This window comes from Protopterus annectens, chromosome 9.part0, assembly GCF_019279795.1.
Source record: "Protopterus annectens isolate FY-2018-M chromosome 9.part0, PAN1.0, whole genome shotgun sequence".
NCBI classification, from domain to species: Eukaryota; Metazoa; Chordata; order Ceratodontiformes; family Protopteridae; genus Protopterus; species Protopterus annectens.
In genome coordinates this window covers 9,056,271-9,072,362 of record NC_056743.1, presented here as the reverse complement: position 1 = coordinate 9,072,362, position 16,092 = coordinate 9,056,271, and the positions used below count along the sequence as shown (strand labels likewise).

The 16,092-nt window shown below is 39.8% G+C and overlaps 1 protein-coding gene across 2 annotated transcripts in view; it reads left to right on the top strand.

The window, feature by feature from the left end:
- ARHGAP1 (Rho GTPase activating protein 1) overlaps positions 1-16,092 on the top strand; it is a 1,661,218-nt gene that overhangs the window by 751,642 nt on the left and 893,484 nt on the right. For both annotated transcript variants that reach the window (XM_044082524.1, XM_044082525.1), the window contains one exon: positions 6,413-6,544. In XM_044082524.1, coding sequence (XP_043938459.1) covers positions 6,413-6,544 — 132 coding nt within the window. The remainder of the gene's footprint in view (positions 1-6,412; positions 6,545-16,092) is intronic.

Sequence of the window (16,092 nt, the reverse complement as noted above, 5' to 3'; positions counted from 1 at the left end):
ATCCTTCTCCATCTTCCTTGCAGTGCCTTTAGACACCTTTCAACCGTATCTCACTATTTTCACCATATCCCAGTATATCTTAATTCCATCCTTCTCTATCTTCCTTACAGTGCCTTTAGACACCTTTCAACCATATCTCACTACTTTCACCATATCCCAGTATATCTTCCCCTATCTATTTCTTCTGTCCCACCAGAGTACCCTTCATTCATTACTTCTCCCGTTTTACACAACTTTCAACCTTCTCCCATTCCTTCCTTTCCACACTTTCTGTTCTATTAAACTAGGCTTGTTCTCCTACATTGCATATACTAATTCATATTTCTAATTGACTTCTAGCTTATCTCAAACATCACTTCGATAACCACTGTAGCACTTTTTCTTTACTTTTGCCCTAGTAAGCAGAAGTACCATAACATGAATTCTTTGTAGTCTGTTTAAGTATCTCCTCATTTGTTTCCATGCAGTCAAGTAATGTATACTTCATTTTAATACACTTGCCTTGTGTTCAGTGGCAGCTCGTGCTGGGCTGCAGGACTGCAGCCCCCGAGCTGAGAAAACCAAAGACAACCAAAATAATAAAATCGGAACTCATGCATGCATGAGTGGAAACTCTAATCCGGACTGCTGTTTAACCAGTCTGAATTCAGAAAAAGGCAGTAGTCTTACAGATGCCCCAGAACTGCATAGACTTGAAGGGGCTCAGAGTGCAAGGTCTGCAGTCTGTGCTCAGAATGGAACACATAGAGCATGTTCAGCATTCTAGGGCTGAGAACAGATAGAAACGGTTGCTTTGAGACTACTGGCTGCTTAAGCTTGGCTTATGGAGGAAAACTTTTGCAAATCGGGACTACTGGCCGCTTTTTTATGGAGGAAACGGCTGCTCCTCCTTATGGAGGAATACTTTTGCAAATTGTAGCTGTTTTTTTATGGAGGAAATGGCTGCTTGAGGAGGAATACATTTTGCAAACGAGATACTTGCTTTAGGAGGGGTGTGGTGTGTGTGTGTGTGTGTGTGTGTGTGTGTGTGTGTGTGTGTGTGTGTGTGTGTGTGTGTGTGTGTGTGTGTGTGTGTGTTTTGTCTCATATTTATATTCTCTTCTGTTCCTGTGTTTTGAATTTTCTGGATTTTCAGACGTTTGAATTTCAGACTTCATATTCTTCAGAAAGTACATGGTAACACAAAACATTTCATTCTAGCAATTTTCTAAGTTTAAAGATCGATATTTGAAATTTGTCCCTATTTTGGGGGCTGTATTCCCCCATTATTGGCTTTGTGCAGGTTTTTTTGTGCTAAGAGGTTGAGAGCTATGGTGAGAACTGAATTCACTAAATGATAGCCATTTAAGTTTCAGTCTTCTTGTCTTTCAAGAAATAGCTGATTTGGTTTAGTGATATGTTGCTCTGACTGTAGTGCACAGAGTCCTTGGTTTAAAACTTGGCAGTGAAATGTATGGCAGTAGCACAGCATTTTATTCTACCAACTTTCCAAGGTTGTACAAGCAATGTTTAAAATGTGTCCCTGATTTTTCTACCCCCCCCCCCAATATCCAGATTTCTTGTGTTCATTTGCTGCAAAGTTGAGAGATACAGTTGAGTGTCGAGTGGATTTTACAAGGAGCTAAGAGCTTCAGGGGAAGAGAAGTTTAGTGCTGCTTATGCTGAGTCTACTTGCATTGTTAATAGCACAACATGTAGTCTACTTCCTTTTGATGCAGAAGGCTGTGGGTTCTACTCCCACCGAATGTAGATGCATTGCTGATACTGTATTGTGTTGTACTTTTAAAGGGGGTGGATGCTGCAGTCCTGAGAATGTCCTCTTTGGCAGAGATACCAGTAACTATCAACCTGTTATCAGTTTGCCATCCATTCCCTATTGCAATATTACTAGCATATCATGTTTTAAATGCAACATGGGCAATGTATTCCTCAAAGGCAACAGGCACTTTATTTGTAGATGAATCAATGAAATATAAAGTTGTTTGCTAGTAGCAACCTCTTCATTAGTTACAGATCTCTTTAATGTGGAATTATTTAGATGACTTTTACTTCTGCAGAGATTGTGCATATTTACTGTTACGGGTGGACTGTAGAAGTTTGAGTATACTTTTGTGATGGAAATTTTTTGAATTGAGTAGTTTTGTCATTATTGGTGCATGCATTTTGTTTTATTGTTTACTGGAAAATGCCCAAAACAATAAATTTAAAACGTCCTCTAACAACTGTACTGTATTATACAAGGAAGTTAATTTAATACAGTCAGGAAGGTGTATCAAAGAACACATGTATGTTTCGTGTGAAAGGGCCCTATGATTTGAAAACAGCCCAAAGCTAATCTGTATCTGCCACTGGCCAGATGTATTTTCTTTAAATGTGGGGTTCAAAGCTGTTTCAATGAATGCGAGTTTCAAGGGCAGAGAAGTTTTAATGCTAAGTCTATTTTCATTGTGTGACTGCATTGCTTTGTTTAGCAGATGTCTATTAGTGTTTGTACTGTAAAATGCAAAATAAAACTTTTAAATGAAAGCCAAATCATCGTAGAAGTAAAGCAGTATGCACATTACAGTGTTTATGGTAAATGGGGTGAAATAGACAAATAATGGGGCATTTTTAATGGCTGCAGGGGGAAGGCCCCATTCAACCATGATTTTGTGAGGGGGGGGGGCGGCAAACTAGATTTTTGCTTCTTATTTTGGTTTGTTCCTCATAAAATTTGTGGTTTCTGGCAAATCATTTAGGAATGAAGTCACTGAATAATGACAGATATTGAGTTTCAGACTTCATACCCTTCAGAAAAATGCATGCTAAAGCAAGACCTGGTATTCTATCAACTAAGTTTATACAACAGCAATTTTTATTACTGTCTGTATGTCCCCCAATATATTTGGCCTTGTCCAGATTTCCTGCATTAAGAGGTTGACAGGTACGTGCAAATAAATCGTTTTATAGAATTAGGTATATCCAAACCTCTCAACTGTCCCCGACTTTGGTTCAAAATGTTGCTCTCCCCCTAATAATCCCTCTGCAAAATGGCAATTTTGGAAGAAAATGTGGAGGGTTTACAATTAAGAAATAATTGTAATGATCAGCGTTATAGATTACTTTTATTTCAGAAATGCATGTAGATTCTCTTATTTTGTCAGCTGCTTAACTTAGTACTAATATTAAAAAGTGTCCCTTCTTTGACAGGTTCCCAGCTGTATTGTGTGGCTATTTTATATTTTTGCATCACATTTTTTGGTCTGTTTTTCATAAAATTGTGTTTTTCTGGCAAATTAGTGGCAAACCATTAAAGACTGAAATTAGAAAATAATGACAGACATTTGAGTTTTAGATTTCATAATCTTCAGAAAATTCATACTAATGCAAACTTCACTATTCTATTATCTTTCTAAGTTTATAAGAGCAGTACTTAAAAATTGTCCTTATTTTTGGTCGTTTGTCCCACTTCTATTTATGGCTTTGTCCAAATTTCTTGCTCTGAGGTTGAGAGGTATGACAAATATGTCAGGGCCATCACCATCAGCCAGACACATTTCAAATTGTGACATGCTTGTTTCAACCCACTCCCCCATTTAGTGACTCTGGATGTGTCCAAGCAAGGCAAGGAGCAGTTATGCAGTGTAAGTGTGCAGAATATCCTCCCATCCAAGGTAGACACAAGTACTACAATGGCTTTTCATCTGTCCTTGATTTTGCAGAATGTTCTGGTTTTCTGTTATATTTTTGTACTGTCGATTTATGCTTATTATTATTCAGAAAATGCATGTTGTTGCATTGCCTGTTCCTCTGTGTTTAAGTAGCAATGCTTTAATGACCATCAGGTAAGCTTGTATGAGATTGTAAGATGCAAGTAAGCTTTAATAAGCATATTTTTAAACTATTACCATCATTGAAAGCCTTTTTGTGTTGCCATGCAGAGAATATTTACATAACTAGATAACGTATAAGCCTTGGGTATTGAAATGCATATGACAGCATTTGTAATAAAGTACAGGATTGCAGTATTTTCAGAAGCTCACTACATTTGTTGAAGACTTGCAGTCATCTTTGCAGGCTTTACCAGTAAACTAAACAGAATGCCAGTCTATCATGTGTGGTCCATAACCTGTGCAGTAATCCTTTAAGCAATTTATCTTGAGTTTGTTTCTTGTTTGCTGTTAATTTTTTACTTTGTCATGTTTTCCCCAAGAAATAAGTATGTCGTTGTTGTCAGGCAGCAGATCTTTTTTGGATAAGAAACACTTTTACAAGTGGGGGGTATAACAGAGATTGCTACTTTCAGCATGTTACTTGGTACTTTTATAAAGCTGAATATAAATTATAATTAGAACTGCAGTGCAAGGAGAAGTGGTTTGAGTTGAGTGCTACTTGTTTTTTATACTTGATTCTGACTGGCATTCTAGTAATGTATTTAAATGTAATTTATTTTTTCATGCCTCACAACCTTTTTGTTTCCATCTAGATATTAAGTAAGCTGTCATGTAGCCAATGTTTCTTCTACACTTCATTTTGCCTTGATTGGACTCTCATCATAATGACAGTTTGGTACCCAGGGCGGTGTGTTTAATTAAAGTCCCAGTTTTTGTGGTTTTGAGCATAGCTCCACCCCTTTCTAGTTGGTCACACCCCTTCCCATTGGCCCCACCCATTCAGCTGTCTCCTGCAGTCCCCCTTTGATTTAAAGTCACCAGCCACCACTGCTTGTGTTTGACTTTTCTTGTTATGTATATATGCCTGTATATCACCAGCTCCATGTCATTTTCCTTTACTGTTTTTGTCTTTCAAACCTTAAGTCTGGAGTTTGTGTAATAAGAATGGAATTCTGTCCATGCTGTTCCATATGTGCAGAACTTCAAGAATGTCCGAGCATTGTTTAAAAAAAAAAAAAAAAAAAAAAAAAAAAGTCTTTTTCCACTTGCCAGGCTATTAAGATCATAGGAGATTACTAAGCTATTGACCTGAAGGTCATTTAAATCCTAGCCTTTTTCTCCCAATGTAATGTCATAGAAATGTTAGTTGTTGTGTCTTTCGGCTTTTCCCGGTTAGGGGTCGCCACAGCGGAACTCCGGTCCGCTAATGATTGGCAGTTGATTTTTACGTGCTGAGTTGCCAGCCCTAACGCACAACCTTCAACGAAGGTGCGCCCATTCATGCATGTTTCCATGCAGAAGACGCTCTAGCTGAGAGTCGAACCGGTCAGCGTCTTACTGTGAGGCGACAACGCTACCGCAGCACCACCACTGCGGATAGTCATAGAAATGTTAGTTAATACCCAATATTGCATTTAGTAATAACTGTCCATGTCCAGGAGGGTTGTGGGCACTATTCCTGGTAAGAATTTATGGGTGTCCCATCCACTCATCCAGGTCCCTTTTGAACACTGTCATAGAGGTGCGCTATTTCACATGAATAGGTAGCCTTTTCCAAAGACGTGGCAGTCAGTGGGAGTGAAATCTGTCCCTCCAACATGTTCTATTTAAGTTGCAGGCCATATTTAGATCCCTGGAATGGGTGGCCCTAGTCCCGTTTGATTTACGGATATGCAGCAAATTCATTAGGTTTGAGTCTGAGATTGCTCTGTAAGCCAGGCATAAGTCTCCCCTAAAAAGTCTATATGATACAGAGTAAAGTGACATGGACTTAAGTCGGTCTATATACAGCATGTGCTGGAGTCCCTTGATCTTTGTTATAAACCTCTGAGGTCTCTCCAGTTGCTGCAGATGCTTTGTATGGTACATGCTGAATGGGGCATTATAGTAAATTATAGGCCGGATTAGTGCTGAGTATATAGGGGTTCTAACGTCTTTTTCTGTCAAGGCAATGCCTTTACTAATCAAGTGTGCTATGTAGAAAGCCTTCCTTACTACAGTAGACACATGGTGGTCAAAGTTAAGGTCGCAGTCAACTTGTGAACCCAAGTCCCTTACCACTTCATGGGTACGTAGGGTATTGTTGTTTATCTGGTAGTGTGAAGGGACATTCTTTGTGCTGAAGGGAATGATGATGCATTTCTTTGCATTCAGTTTGAGACTGTGACTTAGAACCTCTTGGAATACACTGACATCAATTGGGAATTCAGTAATTGCACCCAGTTTGTAGTTGTCTGAAAGACTTGGTCAGCCGCAACCCCTTAGTTTTGACCTGAACTTCTGAGAAGTATATACCAAACAGTGGGGGGGGGGGGTCCAGCACTAACCCCTGTAACACCCCGCTGGTAACAGGTCTGTTGGTTAATGTAGAGTAGCCCACTTGGATAGTGTGGTTCTGGTTTGTGAGGCCGTTAGCAACGCATCTTACAATGAAATACTGCAAGTGAGTATTTTTTTTATTCCTTTCTACCAGCATTGCTTGATTTTTGTCATTGTTTTTTGAGTGGTCATTAGAGCATGATATTGCATATTTTCTGCAGGTACCTGAAGCACACATTGGATCAGTATGTTGAAAGTGACTACACTTTGGTATACTTTCACCATGGCCTCACCAGTACGAACAAACCTTCCTTAACTTGGCTGAGAAATGCTTATAATGAGTTTGACAGAAAGTAAGTTAAAAATGACTGTTATTATTATAGTTTTGTGGTTATTAGTAAAATATGCATTACTTGTTTATTTTTAATACATTTGCTTTTTTTACTGATTAACTGTTTTTTTTCCTAGATACTACTCTGAAAAGTAATGTACTGAAAAGTTTTGGAATAACAAATGTGTAGTGACCATATAGTAATGTTTATATAAGCTACATATTACATAGGTAGGTACTGGGCTGTCTGCCCGAAGGCATATATTAGCCCAGCCACATTGTGTGGTATTCACCGCCCCTTTGGTTAGTTCCCTAGGCCCTTGATCTAGCAGCTAGTACCCTTGGCCCCTATCTAGTAGAGCTGTTGGTATGATCCCTGGTATGAACTTTCTGTTGCCCATCCACTCGTCAAGGTTCCTCTTGAAGAGTGATAGTGAGGGGCTCTATCTTATCTAGATCGGGACTTTGTTCCATAGCAAGGGAAGTCTTTGCGAAGGGAATCTATCCCTCCAGCATGTTCTATTCATTGTTGTGCTGAGGTTTATATCCCTAGAGCATGTAGCTCGAGTAGATTTGGTTTTGCTAAGATGGAGCATGTTCAACAGTTCTGGGTTGGACATGGCTCTGTATGTTAGACAGAGATTGCCTCTGAGAAAGCGGTATGCAACAGAGAAAAGCCTTAGTTTTTTCAATCGTGCTGCATAACGCAACTGTTTGAGGCCAGTGATCCTCTTAGTGAGGTACCTCTGTGGTCTCTCCTGCTGCTGGAGATGCCTAGCCAGGTACATTCCAATTGGTGCATTGTACTCAATAATGGGTCTGATGAGGGAAGAGTAGAGGGGCACCATTACATCCTTAGATCTTGATGCGAACCCTTTCGTGATCAGATGGGTCACATAGAAGGATTTTCTAACCACCTTGGCAACATGGTTATCAAAGGAAAGATGACTATCTACTTGGGTCCCTAGATCCCTTATTACTTTTTCAGATTTCAGGGGGTTACCTCCAATGTGGTAGTTCACGGGTACTCTGTTTTTTCCAAAGGGGATTACTGTGTATTTTTTAGCATTTAGCTTGAGACCATGGCTTTGACACCATGCATCAGTCTAATTAAGGCCCTTCTGGAGGATATCCATGTCGGCCGGAGACTCTATTATAGCACCCAGTTTGCAGTCGTCTGCAAACTTGGTCAGCCACAGCTCTTCAGTGCTTGCCTGTACTTCTGAGAAGTATATGCCAAACAGGAGGGGCCCCTTCAAACATTTATTTAATGATACAAGGCCAAAGTAATCTTAGCTAGCCCACACTTTTAAGTGTATTTAGCAGTCTGCTTTCCTCTGCTCATACATTTTACCATCACCCTTTTCCAACTGTCCCATGCAGATTCCCTCTGCCCCAGTAGTCTACTGCATGGGTTTACAGCACTCCGTCTAAAACACTTTTAAACAACGGCCAGTTTATTGATGCACCCATTTCACAGACACCACATTTTATTTTAGTAATCTAATGATAGCATATGTTAAAAAGAGTCACTTATTTAGAATACATTGTATTTTCTAATACCTTACACCTATTTGATAGAGAGTTTTTGCATTATATCAGATCTTAAGGAATACATTCACACTGTAGTATATAATAACCTTAAAATTATTGTAATGTTTAAGGCATCCATTTCAATATGTTCTATTTCTTGACATTCGATGACAACAGTTCTTTTTTTTCCAAATTTGCTGATCTTGCATTGGTAGTTTATTTCTTTTCCAGTCTATGGTAATTGTTTTCTTCACAACTAGAAGTAAAGAATCCAACAAAGCCATTGTCTCTCTCACTCACTATTCCTTCAATTTTATCTGTATTAATCTATTTATCCATTAATCAGCTAGAGAGATGCTGTGATTACTTTTCCAGGCTAAGTAACATTACATAGGATCTTTATTTCACTCTTAAAATGTTCTAATTTAGGATATTACTAAAAAGATATGTATGAAATCTTCTATTAAGTCAGTATCACATTGCAAAAATTGGTTGTAGCACTTGAATGCATTCTAGAGAGTCATTTGGGAGTGCAAAATACTTAACAGAGCCATTTCCAACCCAAAAAATACAATTCCTTACCTTTGTGTCATGCCGGGGCGGGGCTGGGATAACCCTTCCCAAGTCTGTGTAAATATTTTTAGAACTTAATTCTTCTTCCCAAATAATTCTAAATGTGCTTTTGCTTCCTTCTTATTGCAACATTTTATATAGTTTATGATTCCCTTTTTCCCAGATGATGTGTGTTTGTCATTTGTCAAAGATACTGTTTCTGCCATTTTTCCCTTTGGATTGCATATAATTGCAAAGCCTCCAGTTTATCTGTTAATTAATTGTACAGTTATTTTTTATATTGTAGTCTATACCCAGATCCACGTATTGTTTACACATCATTATTTTTCCTGTTTAACTGACCCAAGTACATTAAACTTGTACAAACCATCAGACTTCTCAACGTGTTTGTTGTATGCAGCCTCCATTCTTGTAACAGTTCCATTTCAGCCAGCTCATTCAGTCAAATCAGTGTGTTTCTTTCTTTCATTCTGTGAGTTTATCAACTTTACTATCTTCATGATCAATGTCCTTCTGACCATTTTCCTGTGCAACCTTCTGTCCATTAATAAATTTGACATCCCTGTGAACTGTCTGAATTCTGTGTGGCATATCCAGATACATATTCTTCCTTTTACCATATCGATCTTCTACTTTGCGTACTTAAATAGCTCCCTAGTGTGAAGGACAGTACCCCTTTGTCTGAGTCTGTTAACTTGAGTCCTAAATAAGCTTTGCTTAAACAGAAAGGTGTACTGTTTAAACAGTGCGTCATCTAATGATACTTTACACATTGTATCACTGGGTGAATAATAAATCCTTATGTCTTTAGCCTTTTGTGTGTTTATCCTACATCCAGCAGTCTTTCCATATCAATAAAGTTCCTGAAATATTACATCAGATCAATGTCAGAATCTTTCAGATAAAGAAGCAAGTCATCCACCTGTAGTGCCAAATTGTTAGCACTTATAAATAAATCACCATAACACAGATGCTCTGTGAGCTCTAAGACCAGTGCGCAAATTGGACTTCCAAGATGGCTGCACAGTGAGTAACAGCTTAATTTCACCTATCCCACGGTGAAAACAGAAATTCAGAAAAGATAGCCAGTGAATTTGTCTTTTTGGGTACATTTCATTAACTAGCTACTAAGTGCACTGCCTGGATGCCAGCAAAAAAGAAATTCAGAGAACATGAAAGCAAGTCAGTCACAAAAAGTGAGCAGAAAACACTGGCTGTGAAGAATCCTGTAGCTGTTAAGCACAAAGCAGTTCAAGTTCCAGCTTTGGTGCAAAACATGACGTCCAGTAATCCAGAGGGAAAATGAGTCAGACGTGCTCAGAGCTGATTAAAAACAAAACACTGACGGAGTATATCAACTCAAAAAATTAAAGAGCTGATATAACTGCAAAAATCAGAGGATTATATGAAGGAAGGGCTGGCTGAGTATGAGACTGCTCAAGAAGAGATTTTTCAAAAAAATGGTGGCATTAGAGAATGGTGCACATAGGAAAACCTGAGATTTTCCTGTAGTACCAGAGAAATTGGAAGGAGCAGACTGTATTAATTTTATGAAAACACAAATAAGCAACAAGACTGGTATTCCACAGTAGGAGTTGTTAATTAAAAGGACACATTGTATGTATGTTACGAACCTAGCCATGAGAACCATGAGAAAAGAATCCAGACCCTTAATAGCAGAGATGCAATCCTACTGTCAGAAAGAGTTGATTCTGAAAAACTGTGGCAGAAGGGCAAAGTACTAAAAGTGGGAAACAGTAAAGTATTTGTGGAAAATGATTTCTCGCTGTACACCAGGCAGAAGAGGAATAAATTTATTCTAGCAGTCAGGGAATGTCAAGAAGCAGGTGTCAGATTCAAGCTACTGTATCCAGCTATTTTCAGAATATTTTTTCCTGGAAGGTTGAAATCATTTTTTTGATGCAGAACAAGCTAAGATGGAAATACAAAGTTTATCCAATTAAAAGTGATTTATCAAAAAGAAGGGGATTCTGCGTATTCATCTTCTGATAATGAAGGCTATAGAGAAATTATGCGAGTGAAACCTTTTCCAATGTTCCAAAGGAACATGTTTGAGAGACAAAAAAAACACAAGAGTTTACTAGGAGAACAAGGAGTATGTTGGAATTGAACTAGCGACTGGATTTGGGAGATGGAGATCAGCAGAAAGAGAACCAGCAAGTGGGAAACTGATGAACAAATGTGGGATTACAAAGCATTAATTACATGTGTGAAATATGAAGGAACAAGAAAACCTGAAGTACTGGACTTTTTTTTACTTTGTTAAACTTGTAGGGAACTCCAAAGCATATGCCCTACTTCATGTCATTGATGTTTGGAAGAACATTTTGGAAAGGGGAAGAGAAAGGGGAAAGAGTCAACTACAATTAAAACAAAATTTTGTTCTTATATTTTTGCAGTACATGACATATATGGCTTGCTGTAAAAGCTTTTTCAGTTATTTTTGTTTGTTATTGGGATAGTAAAGTAAACAGGCACCCCTTCTTCTTTAGTTTTAAGAAGTGTAGACATTGCAATGTAAAAAAAATTTTGTGTGTTTCTCATCTACATTAGTGCAGCTAGTAGCTATAGCATAGTCCAGATACAGGTTTGCTGCATCTGGGTCTGTTTTTAGTGGCTGTTGTATTCTGAGCCCATTTTACAAGCCATCTTTGATTAGATGGGGCCCTTCTGCACCCTTGTGAGAGAAGTGTGCTGATCGGAACCTGTCTGGTGAAGGGTGATTGGTCTAGGGCTTGGAGTAAGCACCCTCCTTGTCTCTCTTGATTTTTTTAAACAATTTTTTTAAGTTTTTTGTTTCTGGTTTTTAAGCCCTGCATTTGAATGAGATTTTGCTTGTTTGAGCATCTCGCAGCACCATGCATTGCCACACAACTGTGCGCCTTAGCCAGACAGATAATTTTGACAAATTTTCCCTTAGATACAGCTGTAGTACATTAGTTTAGTCCTAATCTTTAGTGCATTTCCAGTTTAAGAAGTATTGCAGTGAGCTGTGACCTATCAAACTGCCAGCCAAAAACCCCGTCAGAAATACCCATCTACAGAGCACCTCCTAGATCAGTCCTGAAAGTACCCCCTTTGTGGTAACAGTTTTTTCAAACCTAACATTATGGACAGTTGGACTGCCCCTGTTTCTCCTGCCAGCCTGGTCAATGTGGGTGTCCTGAGACAGTGTAGCAACTGCCTCATGTACACTGACAACCCTGTACAAGTAACACCCTAGTACAGAGTGCGAGAGAAGTATCTACGCCAAGAATCTTGAATCCCTGCTCTCTCAAACTGAAAACAATAACACAGAAGAGGTTGTCAACTCATCCACCATTACTCAGGCATATAGTAGCACTACTCATATGCATACTATGCATCCAGCACATAAATCTACATATGCAGACGTTCTCTCAAAAAACTTACTGAAGCACCAGAGACCTCCAAAACATAAGGCTGCTACAACTAACTCAGTTCCCACAGCACGCAAGGCACATAGCAATACCAGTGTCTCATCTACCAGTCCCTTAAGGCATAGCACTCAAAAAACAACTTTTCTTGTCATTGAAGACTCCATAGTGAGACACACTGATGTCCCACTCACCAAGTTAGATAAGGATAAAGTCAAAGTCAGCTGCCTGTCTTGTGCCAGGATTTGTCAGGTCATACATGCATTCATGTCTCTTTGCAACAAGTACCATTATGACTCCATCATAGCTCATATTGGAGTGAGCAACCTGAGATGTACCTCACTGGACTATATGAAGGGAGACATGATTGAGCTCTCTGAGTATGTGTCCCAGGCAGGTATGTCCCTAGCCTTGAACAGCGTATTACCCTCACCAACTTAGTTTTTGCTGTCATTCAAAGGGGTTTTCAGTTTGTCAGCCTGGGATGACATAGTCAGCAAACCTCACTGTTTTTCCAGAATTGGTTTGCACCTGGCACCACTAGGATTTCGGCTGCTGGCCAAGGCTCATGCCTTGCCCATAGTGCCCTTTTTAGGCAAGGTCTCAGAAACAAAATTGCAGACTTGAAAATTGCCAATCATAACAAAATAAGGGTTATGCTGCTAAACGCTAGGAGTTTAAACCAAAAAATGCACACCCTGGAATCATTTCTATCACTAGAAGATTTAGATGCCTGTGCAGTCAGAGAAACCTGGTTCAAGACTTAAGAGATTACCCCGGCCTTGCAAGGCTGCAATGACTTCCACAGCTTCAGACTGCAAAACGAACTTTTGAGAGCCAAAGGAGGCGGTGTTTCTATCTATATTGGAGATTAATTCACCTCCTGACTAGTTAGGGCGGGACAACTTCATGGAGTTACTCCAAGTTCAGATTACTGTGGGTAAGACCTCCATTGAAGTCATATCTAGTTATATATCACTTTCCATGAATCATGATGCACATGAGAACTACTTGACCAAACTAGAGTCAATCCAATTATTGCCAAACTCTATGGTCATGAGGGATTTCGATTATCCCACCATAAACTGGGAAACCTACTCTAGCCCGAACTCACTTGTGTAAAAATCCCTTGACTTTGTTAAATCAAATGCCCTGGAACAAATTGTTCAAACCCCAGCAAGAGGAACAAATGTACTAGATCTGGTCCTCACTAACATGACAAACAGATGCACCACCGCAACTATTGGACCCTCATTAGTTAAATCTGACCATACATCAGTCACCTTCAAACTGGCACCAACACCAGAACTCACAAAGGGTGAAGTTAGACTAAAACAATTCACCAAGGCAAACTATACTGTCCTAGCGGAAGTTATAAATGCATTCCAAGCCCCACCACTAGCTGGAAGTGGTAACTACACCAAAGCTTACACTGAAGCCCTGTACAGTCACTTGTATAAATGTACAGACTCGGCTGTGCCAGAAAGAATCAAAGCCAGAGCCCCAAGTAAAAAACAGCCACCCTGGTGGACATCCAGCATCAACAAACTTTACAACAAATGCAAAAAGTTGCTTTCTAAGAAAACTAAGGCGAGACCCCAGCAATGTAAAAGCACCCTCCTCAGCCTTAACTGGCAAATAAGACATGTCAAATCCTCTAAGGATAACTTTGAGGGAAAAAAACTATCAATCACATCCAAGGATAACTGAAAAACCTTTTACAGCCACGTGCATAGCCTAAAAGGTATGACCCAAACATGTGCCTAACTAATAACTAGTAACAGTATCACACATGCTGATCCCGCAAATATAGCAAACCTGCTAGCAGACAGATTTGGTAAAAATTTCACTCCCTCTCCCCAAACTTGTCACACTCCGTGGCCTCGGTTTTCTCCCCACCCTACATATCCGAAGAGCGGGTCATTAAAACCTTGTCTAAGCAAAAAAACACAGCCTCTAAGGGACCAGACGGTATCCCAGGCTGTCTTCTAAACAATCTAAAACATGAACTAGCATCACCATTAAGCACCCTATTCAATCATAGACTGTCCACAGGCTTTGTTTCTGCAGAATGGAGAACAGCAATAGTTTTTCCTCTCCACAAAGGTGGCTTAGCAACAGATCCAGGGAATTATAGAGCCATAAGTCTGACCAGCCTCATCTGTAAGGCCACGGAAGTTACCATTGTGGACCTTATAAATAAAGACATAGGCAACCTCCAAACCCTGGTTCTGACACATTTCGGCTTTGTGAAGGGAAGATCCTCCATATTAAACCTGGTGGATTTCTTCAAAAATGTGACCAGGGCCATTGATGAGAGCATATCTATGCACACAGCATACCTCGACTTGGCAAAGGCCTTTGACACAATCCCACACTCTGGCATTAATGATAAACGTAGGAAACTGAATGTAAACCCATTTGTTGTAAGATGGGCTGCCAACTGGCTCACAAACCAATCACACATTATCAAAGTGGGTGACTCCACATCAACCAGCAGACCTGTCACTAGTGAGGTGCCACAAGGGTCAATGCTGGGCCCCCTACTGTTTGGTGTATACTTCTCAGAAGTTCAAGCCAAAACTAAGGGGGTGAGGCTGACCAAGTTTGTGGATGACTGAAAGTGGGTGCAGTTATTGAATCCCCAGATGATGCCAGTATACTTCGAGGGTTTTACGCAGACCAACAACTGGTGTCTTAGTTGAGGTCTCAAACATTCCCTTCGTTAAAAACAATGTCCCTATCAGATTAACAGTAATACCCTGTATACCAATGAAGTGGTAAGGGAAGTGTGATCACAAGTAGACTCTGACCTTAGGTTTGACCACCATGTGTCTGCTGCAGAAAGGAAGGCCTTCTACGTAGCATACTTGATTAGCAAAGGCATCACCTCTAGAGCAAAGGAACTTTTAACCCCTCTATGCTCGTCACTAATCAGGCCCATAATTGAGTATAACTTCCCTTTTGGTATGTACAGTATAAACACCTGCAGCAATTAGAGAGCTCTCAAAGGTTTCTAACAAAGAAGATCAAGGGACTCCAGCATCTGCCTTACACAGACCTACTAAAGTCCCCGTCACTTTACTGTGCATCATATAGACTTCTTGGGGGAAACTTATGCCTGGCTTACAAAGCAGTCTCTGACGCAAACCTAATGAATCTAGGGTCTATATTGTATTCTCGAAAGCCGACGATATCAAAGCTGATATTTTCGACACAAGAATAGCGAAAGTGCACAACATCGAACGTGTAAATGGAAAACTCCATAAGGGGAGATTTCCATTTACTGCAATGTAGTGCGGTCTTGGACTTGGTATATTTAAGTAGCGAGGGGTGTGGGGGTGCAGGGGGGGCTTGCTCCCCTACTTAAACCTGTTAGGGTACTTTTTTTTTTTTTGTTGTTGTTTTTATAAGTTCAGTGTTTGAAGACATCGACCATATGGTGTTTGATGTTTTCAACCATCAATCTTATAATATAGACCCATGAATCTGCTGCACATCATAAATCAAACGGGACTAGAGCTACCCATTCCATGGATCTAAATATGGCCTGTGACTTGAATAGGAAGTGCTGGAGCAACGATTTGTCTCCCAGTGACTGCCACAACTTTGGAATAGGCTGATAATTCATGTGAAGCAGAGCACCTCTATGACACTGTTCGAAATGAACCTGGATGAGTGGATGGGGCATTGTAAATTCTTAGGATAGCGCCCACAACGCTCCCAGACATGGGCAGTCATTACTAAATACAGTCCTGGGTATTGGCTAGAGTATCTATGGCATTACATTGGGATGAAACAGCTAGGCTTGAAATGACCCCCAGGTGGTTAGCCTAGTAACCTCCTATTATCCTGTAAGAGAAGAAACCCTGGACAAAACAGCATGATATAAGAACAAATGATATGCTTTTTCTTACTTTTGCTTAAGGGAGTGACTGGATTATAGGATCATATGAGGTTACTAGGCTAATGGCCCTGAGGCCCTTTTAAATCTAGCAAAGAGTTTAGTCCATGTTTAGATAAATCAGCACCCAATGCCTCTGTACAG